Consider the following 12886-nt stretch of genomic DNA (forward strand, 5'->3'; position numbering starts at 1 on the left):
TAATTTTTGAGTGTAACTATATAATCAAAATAAATAAAAAATTAATAAACAGAAAACATAAAATACATGACACAAAAAATCATTTTTCTTTTAAAAAATATCTTACACGTTTATATCATATAAACGTGTTATAAATATTATATAAATTATATTATGCTTATAATTATAGTATTATAATTATTAAATATATAAGTTATATTATATAAAAGATTGTATGTCTTCAATTGTTTTCGTCCATTACTTAATTATATAATTATCTTACAAATTTTTTCCAATTTTTTATTCAGTTTTTCTTCTTTCTTAATTAAATTTGTTTCTTGACATAATATTATTAAATCAGTTTTTCTTACATGTTCTTTTAAAGCCTCTGAAATTTAAATTTAATATAAATTTATAATAATAATTTTGTATAAATTTTTTCTTTAATTATTATGTATATATATAATTTCTTTAATTATTATGTTCTACGATTAATAATAATTAATTATTATTAATAAATTAATAATAATTTATTTTTAAGTATATTTTACGATTGAACTTTTTAAAAATTTAATGAATTAATGCAAAAAATTTAATAATGAAAATTTTTCGAATTTTTTTATTTTATATGTTTTTAACTTAAAAAAACAAATATATATATTATTTGATATTTAAAAAATATATTATTTAATAAGAGTAATTTTTATATACCTGAATTAATAATATTATCAACTAAACATAACACATTATGTAAAATTGGTATTTCCAAATTGCTTTTATTATTAAAGAGATTGCAAAGTTTTTCTCCTATATCAGCTTCCAAAAGAAGATTTTCACATTCACTTAAGGAAATTGTAGTCAATATCATTAAACTAATTAAAGCTTCATTTAACATTAAAACATGTGGTGTTGTTAACATTTTGACTAGATGCTTTACAGCTCCATGTTCTATTATTAGATGTGTTATATCTTTATTTCTATGAAAATAAAAACATAAATATTATTAATTTCTTAATAGTTATATAATAAAATAGTGCTAAAATAATTTCTTGCAGTTATTATAATAAAAATAAATATTAAAATAACATATTAAAAAATTAACCTGCTATTATTAATTAACCAAGCAATTAAACGATTTGCTTCACCCTGAACTCCAGGATGTTCCTCAACTTCACACCAATTGACAACTTTTTTTATTAAATCATTTTTCTTTCCTAATTCTATGGCAGCTTCACCTGTAATAATGAGCACCTGTAAAATTATTTATTCTCTATATTTTAGTTATTTGTTAATTTTTTTATCAAAATATAATTTATTATATATATATATATATATATATATATATATATATATAGAGAGAGAGAGAGAGAGAAATAACAATAATATTTTACATATATTTTATTATAATATATAAATATTATTGATACTTTTTATATTTACATATATTGAGAAAATATTCATCAAATGATCCTTTAGATTTATTCTAGAGATCAAAATAAATTCAAAAGTTTATATAAAAATATACTTGACTATAAAAAAATAAGCTTGAGACTTGTTTATTAAGTTATAAGTAATTTAAGTTAAATGAAATGAAACAGAATATAACAGTAGTATAAGGAAGATAAAATGATTTCATTTTATTTCTACTTCGTTCAGTTAACATAAATTTAAATTGCTTAGAATTTAATAATAAATATTAATTAATATTTTCTTATATTAATTTTTCTGTTTGATCTTTAGAATCAATGCTCGAAAAATATTGAATATATTAACATTTTGTACATATATTTAAAAAAATATTAAGAAAAATTATTGTTAGCATACTTTGACCATCAATAACAATCCTTAAAGTGCCTAGTAACTTAAATACAACAGGATATGATGAAATGTTTAGCATAGAATATAAAATGTTTATCAATCCATCTGTTAATATTATAGGTTTATTATCCATAGGAATAACAAGATTCCTTAAAGCACTAAGCAAAGCATGTTGAAATCTTATATCATCAACATCTGTATTATTTCTTTGTAGCAATTTTAAAAGATTACGATGAACACCTTGAGTAACCATAAGTTTACAATGGGTATCTGAACGTGCGAAATTACCCATTGCTAATACAGCTGTAATTTGTAAGTCTTTATCTTTGTTCTCAAGCCATTTAACCAATTTTTTGTATGTAATGCCATTACTTTTATCATATAAACTATTCATGCTATCATCTAAAATATTATACAAATGTTTTCATAAAATGCAATTAAAATATTTTTTTTTTATCTATAATATTTACAAATTAACATACCTCCAGTTAATATAAGAACAATTAAATTGCAAGCAATTTTCAGCACAGATCTAGTTTCTTCATCTGTACAATATGGACTATGTTTTTCTAATAAATTCAATAATAATTCACAAACACCAGCTTTCGCAAGTAATAATTTTGTATTTTCTACAATAATAATATGATATTAAATTTATTCAATTCAAATACTAATATACTATATATAGTGATTAAATTATTCATTTATCAAATTTACAGATTATAGAAACAAAATTTGGTTACTTTGATTATTTATTATTCTATTTTTAGATTTATAAAAATACCATCTTCTGCTTGTCCATGAAGAAGTTCTAAACACATTTCAGAAAGTTCTGATGATGTATCAGTAGATAACATATTTACTAAAATTGTTGTAAGTCTTTCATCTAAAAATATTTTATTAGCATCGTTCAATAATTCTAGTATTAAGAGAGAATGCATTGCAGCCTCTCCACCAGAAGTTCCATCAATTTCTAGAATATTACAAATAATAGGTACTATTTCTTCTTGTAATTCCTAGAAATATTTTTTCATATAAAATATATATAAATATATAAATTTGTTTATGTATTCATATATTTATTAGTTAAAATATTATTATAAAATTATTATATACTTATAAAAATTTATAAGTATATTTTTTATGATTGATTTAACTCAAAATTTTTGTAATAAATTTGAAATAATATAATTATAAAATTAAATTTTTTAATATTTAATATTGTAATTTAATTAGTATTTATTAATTCAATTATAATGATATAATAAATAAAAATAAGGAAAATATATAATAACAAATATATTATACCTTTGTATGAAGAGATGGTTGATCAATAAGAAAATTTAATAAAAATCCTGCAGCAACATTACGAAGAAATGATACACTTTCTTCATTTTTCAAAATAACACTTTTTTTCAATACTGTTAGAATTAATATTAATCCATTTCTATTTTCAATGAATTTTTTACCATTTTCTATAAAAATTTTTGAAATAAAACTTACTAAAAAATTTTAAATGTAATTAAATTATTAATACATTAATATTAAATAATATAATATATCATAATATAATATTAAAATTAATTATTGTACAGTACTTATAAGTTATTTTTTTACTTTTAAATTATTATTACTAAATTATTACATTAAAAATATTTTTATATCTACTATTTTAATTTTCATAAAAATAAAAATTAAATATATTATTTAATTTTTATTATTAATTATTATTTCTATTATTATTAATTAAATATATATATATATATATATATATACAAGTTTTTAATGCTAATAATAAACATTTAACATATTAATATATTAAAAAATTTTCTATGAAATATTCATTAATATATTAAAATTTATATATATAAATATAATTATATATAATATAATTTTATATTTAATGTATTAATATTATGCTTCAATATAATAATTATAATTTTAATTTTTTCATGAGAATTATTTTTATTATTTTTTAAAATTTTACTACTTATTTTTATTTAAATGTGATATTTTAATATTTCATACTTTTAAAAAATTAATATTTAATAGGTAAATAAATAAAATAAAAATTAAATAAAATAAAAATAAATAATTTCTGCTATTATTTCTAATATCATAATGATGATTTTAATGTTAACTACATACATGAACAAAATTTGGGTCATTAGGGATTAAAGCTCCCTACCATTCTCATAACAAATATTTCCTAAAGCCCTGGAAGTCTGTATTAATATATCAATGCATTCCTCATTTAACAGATCTAATAATGCATTTATTAAATCTGTACTAGTGCATTTTTCTCTTCCTTTTTCACTTTTTGCAATTTCAGCAATTGCTTTGGCAGTTTTTGCAATAATTTCTTTTGATTCATGATGTAATAAAGTTAAAAAAACATCATCTATTATGAATTCTGTAGTTTCTAAAAATAAACAAAATTCACTTATTATAGAAAACATAAATAAAGTAATATATTAATATTTTAATATTTCTCATTATTATTTATATTAATAATTTAAAATAATATTAAAAAAACATTAAAATCAATACAAATTCTTATATTATATTATTTTTTTAAATATAATTTAAATCTTAAATCAAATAGGACAAAAAAAAATACTTAATACCTCCAAAAGATGTTTTGCTAACATCAACGATAGAATCTAATACTTGGATGATATCTTCAATTTCTTTTTCAGATTTTATAATAAATCGCAGTTCTTCAATTAATTTATCGATATTGTTTTTTAATGTGCCTAAAAAAATTATGTAAACAATTAGATAATTTATAAATATATAAATGAACATATAAACATTATACTATGATATAAAATATATATACACATAAGAAGCTTTGAATTTTTACATAAAAATTTTATTTAAGACATATAAAAATAATATATAAAAAGATTAATTTTTTTATAAATTTATAATTTATTAATTTATAAAACTTTTTTTATACATATTATAATCCTTATATTATAGAATTATAATACTCATATTCTCAGAATTATTAAAATTGTAGATAATAAATAAAATCTATTTAAAAATAATTTCATTTAAAAGTAGAATTATATGAATTTTAATATATATTTAAGAATAGATATAATACATATTTTCATAAATTTTTTTGTATCATTTGATTTTTTTTTGTAAATTAAAATTATAATATCATTTCTTAAAAATATATTTTTCACACAATTTTTATATTTTTTAAATATTTTTAATAATAAAGAAATATATTAAAAAAACAAATCAAATAAATTAATGTATTAAAATATATAATATTTTTAACAAAAATTATCACTAAAAATTAATCTAAATTCATAATTATTAAATAAATTTATTACAGTACCTTCCATTATCTTTTTTATTTTAATTTCTAACTTTATACAAATGGAACTTTCTTTCAAAATTATAGTAACAAAATTTACTTAAAGTGAAACATCATTATTAAAAAAATTTGCCATAAATTACAAATCATTAGATAAGAAAGTTTTCTTTAACAAAATAACTATATTATATTGTAATAAGAAATTTATGATATTCAATAATTACATAAAAGAAAATAATAAGCCTCAAATTATATAAATCAAGATTTATATTAATTTAAATAAATTGTATTTTAATGTTATTTAATTTCTATTATATATTTAGTGGAAGAAAGGGAATATTCGATATAAGTTGGTACCATGAAACTCTGAACTTTGCTTGATGAAAATTAAACAAATTTTATTTGATATAATTATTTTATTTTATGCTAGTTTGTGAGATATTAATCGTTTCAAGTACGTTTCAAGTATAAAAAAATATTTTAATTCGCAAAAATTTCTTTTTCCTTAAAATTTCCAATTTTTTTCTTAAATTTAAGATCCTATTTTTGCAATTCTATTTAATGGCAACACGTTTTATTCTATTAACAAAGAACATTAATTGGTTACAGAATAAAAAATGCACGAATTCAGAAAAATTAGTGTATGCTCTTAATAAAATTTATAATCTATTTATAATAATGGGAGGAAACTAAGGTTATATATTTTTTTCAATAATAATAATATTTTAAGGATTAAAATTGATTTATTGAACTTATAATTTATTGCAATAGCAAGAATTAAGTTCAAATTTTTTCAATGATTAAGATTTGGTTTTAAATTTTTTGAATTTTTGTTTTAAATTTATTGAATTTTAATTTTCTTTTTGTTAATCTCATTCACGTTATATTCAGAAAAATATATTTTTTTTTGTTTTATGTTCGCAAGCAATTTGAATTTCATTTTTAATTTATATAACAATGTTGTTAACTTTAACCTCTTAAATATATGACGAAATATTTCGTTGTGTCAATAAAATATATTTCTATAACACTTCTAAAATATATTCTATATTGGAAGATACAAAATATAGAGATATAAAATTATGTAACTTTATGAAATTATGTTATTTTCGAGAATAAAATATATATATATTAATTATATATTATAATTAATATTATTGCAAATATTATATGTTATATTATTTTAAAATATTTTAAAGTATTTTATTCAAACAATCTTATTTATATAATTATTATTGTATCTATATTATTCATTTTATTTTTAATAATATTTTCAATATTAATTCAATAATAATGATTTATTTTTTTGACATAATAATATTTGTATATTACTTATTATAGATATGACAAAATATTATTATGGATATTACATATATTTCGTCATAACTGGCTATGGATTTGACGATATATATTTCGTTATTAAACAAAAATAACTATCCATCTAAATATTCATTCTATAAATATAAATATTCTTCATTGAATTGTTTTCATTTAAAAAAGCAATGGTTGAATTTGAAAGTTTAAATTTAAAAATTTTTTTTAATATGTTTTATAGGATGCAAATTTAAAAATAATTTTAATTTTTAGAATTCAATAATTTAAAAATTATTTACAAAGTTAATTTTATATATAATATAACATCATTAAATAAAATCATAGGTTTAATATATTTGAAATATAGAAACACGTGCCAAATTCAAATTATCTTTCAATTAAAAAATTCTATAAAAAATATATAGGATGAATTATATAACTAACAGGTTATAACTTTGTTTCCTTAAAGATAAAGAAAAATGAATGACTTAGTAAGATTTATGTTTAGGTATTATTTTTATATGATATATAAAATATATATTAGGTAATATTTTTATATGATATATTTATTATATAATATTTTATAATATTTATACATATTATGGTAATATTGCTCGTATTTATTTCTATTTAATTTATTAATGTAATTTTAATTTTTTATTTTAATTTTTTATTGATATTATATTATAATTATTGATATTTTTTTTATTACGCTATTGTATGAACTTATAATATTGTAAATCAAATGTTGTAAATTTGATTTCAATCATTAATAATTAATATCATCAATAAATAAAAACGAAAAAAAATTTCGAAATCTGCTAAGTGAATTAATAAATACAATACAAAGCGTATATAAATCCGCTATGAGTGATTAAACAAAAGGAAAGTTAAAATCCGATAGACAATTCCCTGGAAGAATTTATAAAATTAATTTATTACGAACTGTCTAACGAAGTGTCTAATTAATTGTTTTTGGATAAGATGATCTTTGAAAATATCCAAGCCTCTTATGACATATTTTTTATATCTTTATTCGCACATTTCAAGGCTTTTAAGTAAATTAAGTAAGTAAGAAAATAGTAATAAATTTAATAATAATTTTTCTTAAGAGTTATTATATCTTTTCAATATATTTTCGGATATGTGCACCGCCATTCTGCAACCGTTTTTTTTTCATTTTCATAGGTTCCGCTCAAGGATGAATCAAGATTTATCGAAACAGATATATCGAATATAGAGTCAAAACAAAATTTTGAACAGTCAAAGTTAAGAATAAAGTTATTTTAATAAATTATTTGAATAATCTTATTATTGAAAGATAATAAGAAATCGCTCATAAGCGCTAAATAGTTGAGTTATGTGAAAAGCGAATCAATTAATAGCTACAAATAGATGTTCTTCAAGCATTTTAAATAAAGTTATTACTTAAAGTAACTTTATTCGAAATTTTACTTTTTTAGCGAATTATTTATCAATCCACATTCTCAATTTTTTTTCGAATCTTAACTAAATCTATAATTTTATTTTGATTGTTTGTTAATGCTCATTTATTTTATATTAATATATATAAGATTTTTCTTCAGCTGTATAGTTTATTTTATAAATTTATTTATTTATTATATTAAATATCTATGAAAAAGATTTATAAGAAAATATTGTATTTAAAATTTGTATTTTCAATAGTTGATAATATTGATATAATGAGAGAGGATTATTTGAGAAAATTAGCATTTTAATAAATAATAATATTTAATAATTAAATAATAATATATAATAATAATTAATAAAAATATTTAAATAAGAAATAAAATAAAAAATTATTTTAAGAGTTTTATTTTTATTAAGAGTTAAATAATGAAATAATAGTTTTAAAGAAAAAACATTTTCATATTCAAATAAACCATATAATATTTAGTTAAAGAAAATAATTTTAATATTATTTTAATATATTATTTTAATCATTTAACAATTATGAATGAAATATTTCGCGATACAATATCGTTCGAACGATGAAATGAAATATTTTGCAACATAATATCATTCATATGATATTACGGATGAGGTATCTTACGAATGTCATTCATTAAATTATACTAACACCAACTTTTTTATTCTAAGAAATAAAGAGATATAGTTCTTATTTCATCCGTATTGTATGAATGATGTATCATGGAATATTTCGTTTATTTATAGTTGTAAAGATTTTTTAGAATATTTTATTTTAATAAATTTGAATTAAACTAGAAATTATTAATTAGTTAATTCTAAAATACAAAATCTAAAAATTATAAAACTGATTTTGCTTCTCAGTATTTATATAAATGCTTTTTAAAATAAAATGTACAAATTTATTTCTAATATCATTTTTAATTTAATTGATAATGTAAATAATTATATATTTTTTTAATTATTCGATTCAGATATAGACATTCTCTACAAAAAAATATTATTAATCTATTTATCAAAAAACTATTAATTTACCAAATATTTATATTTAATAATTATTTTTTATAATTTATTATGAGAATCATACTTTAATTATTAAATTATGCAAAAATTCAAAAAAGTTGTTCAAAATATTCGTTGTTAATTTTGATTAATATTTTAAACATTATATAATAATTGAATTTATATCTCTGCATTATTTCAGAATATGACAATTGTGCACAAATTGCATATTCCTTCTTTTATATTGTACTTTATTGTCATTTTGATTCTTGATGAAATGAATGAATGAATGTTTGTTTAAATTTTTTTTGTTCGTCATTTGCGATTTAAGTCAAAAAAATCATATCGTGTGAAATACAGAATTGTAATCAGAATGAAATATAGCTATGCAAAAAAGATTAATATTGTTTATTGATTTATGCTGAATGTTATAAAAATGTTATAAAAATAAAACATTTATATTCTGAGATATTTTCGAACAGAAGTCAATCGTCTATTTGTACTTTTTGAGATCTTAACATAAAACTTAAAAAAACAAAAAGTTTCAAATTAAAGAAATACTGAAATTCCATTTAATTAATTCAAAAGATTCTGTATAGAGTATAAATGAAATAATTGTTATAACGGTTCAAAATATGATGTAAAATATTCAAAATATTTTGCAAAATCATTAATCAAATTAATTTTTAGTATTGAATAAAATAAAATGAATGAATAAAATGACAAGGAAGACAAAAACATCAAATTTTTTCTTATTTATTTATCATTGATTTATTAACTGTTTTAATAAAAAAAAATCTACTTAAAAATTAAGATAAAAAAATTAAGATAAATATAATCGAAATTAAATAATTTCAGATATAATTCTTAAGAAATTAAAATTATTTTTTCATAGAAAAAATTAAAATTAAGAAAATATTAATTATTTCAATAATTAATTCATTTAAATAATTTAGTTTTCAATGTTCTTCAAATAGATTCATTATTGAGAAAAAAAAATGTATTAGATATTAAATATACTTTGGATTTAAAAAAAGAAATTAATTTTAGTGTATTATAATACATTATAATGTTTAAAATTTTTTTAATAATTGTTGCCAATATATTTTGCGAATAAGAATAAGATTAAAATTTCATGTAACAATATATCCATGAATATTTTGTTAAGATTATAATAAATAGTAAATATAAAGTATTGTGAACTTTTAAATACAACTAAATTAATATTATATTAATATTAATATTAATGTATAATATATTATACATTGTATACATAATATTATATACAATAAATTAATGTATATAATGTATATAATGTAAATTTTTGAAATTATTAATTTTAATTTTAAGTATCATCAAACGATTTATTATATTAAGTCAGAAGGCTAAAAGACAGATTATCAGATATTTTTGAATTCGTCAAACTGGAATCTGAAATTTTTTAAACTCAAAATATTTTTTTTTTTGTTTTGTTAAGAATTAAATCATTAAATTAATTTGTTAAGAATAAATTAATTTAATAAAGTTTAATTTTTAGAATTCTTTAAACAAGTTCATTGTTAATTAATAATAATATTATATTATATATAATATATATAAATTATATTAAATTATATAAATTAATAATAATAGTAATTTTTTTAGATTACAAAAAAATTAAATATTTATTTTTTATAAAAATTAATAAATTAATATGATTTGAAATTTAACCTATTAAAATAAATTTATATCGGCATAACATTTTTACAATGAAATTAAATTATTTATCTATTTTAATCATTTTGTTTCATTTTAATATAAAGAATAAAAAGAAAATAGTAAAAAGATTTGAAGTTTAAGAATATATATATATATATATATAAAATATATATTCTTGAAACTTTCATATTTACTTTCATATTTTTATAATTCATACTTTTATTATAATTTTTTAATAAAGTATTTTAAAGGATTTTTTGTTACATGATTAATATTTTAATTAATTTTGTAGAATATAGAGACAAATTTTATATGGAAAAATCTTGAACATTCTGTATATTTTTTTGTAGTGTTTAATAATTTTTTAATTATTATTTTGAAATAAAAAATTGAATAAATTTAAGCAAAAAAATAGTTTATCTTTTATTTGAATTGTAATAATTGAAATAAATAGGATAGGAAATTTGAAAGTCTAAAATTTAATTTAACCTTTCGACAATTAAAAATAAACTTTTTTTTATACCTCCCGTCATAAATTATTATTATTATTGTTAATGTACAATATTCATGTATAATAAAGAAAAAAGCATAGATAATAACAAAAGAAATTTTACACTATGAAATTATACAATTTTCCATGCTTATTTTATTCCTCTTTCACACACACACAACATACAGCTTTTCTTTTCTCTTTTTTTTTACTTTAATGTGTTGCTTCCATTTTATTTATTATTCTTGTATATGTATATTAAATTATACTACTTACAAAAAAAAAAATCAAACTAAATAATAAAAAAATTATCGATTCTTTATTGTTCTTTTATTGATTTTAATTCTAACTTAATCGCAGAAGATAACTATTCACTGAAATTCTTTTAATACAATTTTTGTAAAATAATATATATCAATAAAACACGCAAATTCTTTTTTATTTTGTTTTGTTTTCTGTATTTCATATTTCGTTGTTGATAGAGTTTTTCTTATATTTGAACGAATCATTGTATTTTTCATTGTAAACATTCTTTCACTTTGAAATGCATATCTTTCTTAAGCTTCAAAATCGTAGCTCGATTTATTTTGATCGAACAGCATTGTACATTTCTATACGCGTTTATTCTCTGTGGTTTATTCCCTAAAAAACTATCACTCATTTCTCTTTAAAAAAATTTCACTAAAATGTTACACGATTATCGCCATTTAACAGCGATAATTCAGCAGCAAGTACAGTCATTCTTCACACTTAAGTCATTTTTAATAGCAGCGCGATAATCATTCGTTAGTAATTAGTAAAAAATGTTAATATATATTAATATACATGTATGTTTATACACGCGTATAAATAATTAAATGTTACAATATATATGCATTATAACTGCTCAATTTACTTCGGGCCGATTATTTCGAAGCCAATTAGCACTTAAGTTTAAGAATGACTGTATTTCAATGACATAGTAAATGTAGCGCTTAATCGTAACATTATCTATATAAATATTTCGAGGCTTTCCGTTTTCAGTAATTTTAGTTTTTTCTTTAATTCTTCTATGAAAAATCTATGAAAAAATTAATTGTATATTTAATTCTATTGCACCATTATTGGTGTATAAAGCAGCACTCAATTAACTAATCCCTTAATTAGTAATTGATTATGACATAGCACAAAAGAGCAGTGATCAGTTGCTTAATCGAGATTTAGGAAAATCTTCTCGCATACAAGTACTTGCAATCATTGTTTTCAATCAATAAAATGAAATCATGAAATCAATAATAAATTCAGATATATAAATATATGATATTAAGCTAAATGGTGTTTTTTTTTTCTAAGTGAAAATAAAAAGATATTATAATTATTTTTTTTTAAACAAAATTTATGATAATGTACATTTGATTCTATAAAAATTTAATTAAAAGATATATTTTCATTATTGAATGAAAATAAAATTGCAAATACTTTTTACAACTTAGTTCGTAAATAATATAAATACCTAATATGAGAATAATTAAATTCTTTTTATCAACCAAATGAAACACGCACCGTTCGACCAGTATAATTGCTATTGTATTAATATTATTGTGTTAAATAAATAAACAAATGGAACTATTTAAACTCGATTCGAGCATAAAAATATTTTAGCAATATTTTCTGTTAAATCAAATATTGTCTTTCATTGAATTGATTTTTTCTCTTTGATATTATTAATAAACTCTTAATTAAATAAGTAGAAGAAAATAAATAACATGCACAAACTGGAATAATTATTATAGTTTTGTATGAATTAAATACTTACTAAAAAA

At 17.6% G+C, this 12886-nt stretch overlaps 1 protein-coding gene across 1 annotated transcript; it reads right to left on the reverse strand.

Annotated features, from left to right (window-relative positions):
• Positions 1 to 211: 211 nt before the first annotated feature.
• LOC122714481 (rap1 GTPase-GDP dissociation stimulator 1-B) lies at positions 212 to 5201 on the reverse strand. The gene is made up of 10 exons (XM_043935842.1): positions 5153 to 5201; positions 4425 to 4553; positions 3986 to 4219; positions 3106 to 3272; positions 2582 to 2813; positions 2280 to 2426; positions 1804 to 2199; positions 1082 to 1214; positions 691 to 956; positions 212 to 367 (listed from the first exon to the last, which is right to left on the reverse strand). Exons 1-10 carry the CDS (start codon positions 5157 to 5159, stop codon positions 246 to 248), a joined length of 1833 nt encoding a protein of 610 aa, XP_043791777.1. The 5' UTR covers positions 5160 to 5201; the 3' UTR covers positions 212 to 245.
• Between the last annotated feature and the right edge of the window lie 7685 nt (positions 5202 to 12886).

Source organism: Apis laboriosa, unplaced genomic scaffold (assembly GCF_014066325.1).
Source record: "Apis laboriosa isolate Shangri-la unplaced genomic scaffold, ASM1406632v1 scaffold30_cov140, whole genome shotgun sequence".
In the NCBI taxonomy this organism is placed as follows: Eukaryota; Metazoa; Arthropoda; class Insecta; order Hymenoptera; family Apidae; genus Apis; species Apis laboriosa.

Bases quoted from the DNA above. Each gene is read 5' to 3' on its own strand.
- LOC122714481 (XM_043935842.1), bottom strand. The intron at 3,273-3,985 runs GTAGGGAGCTTT...AAATTTTTATAG, and splicing joins AAATATTTGTTATGAGAATG to AAAATGGTAAAAAATTCATT. The intron at 1,215-1,803 runs GTATGCTAACAA...TCATTATTACAG, and splicing joins GATTGTTATTGATGGTCAAA to GTGAAGCTGCCATAGAATTA.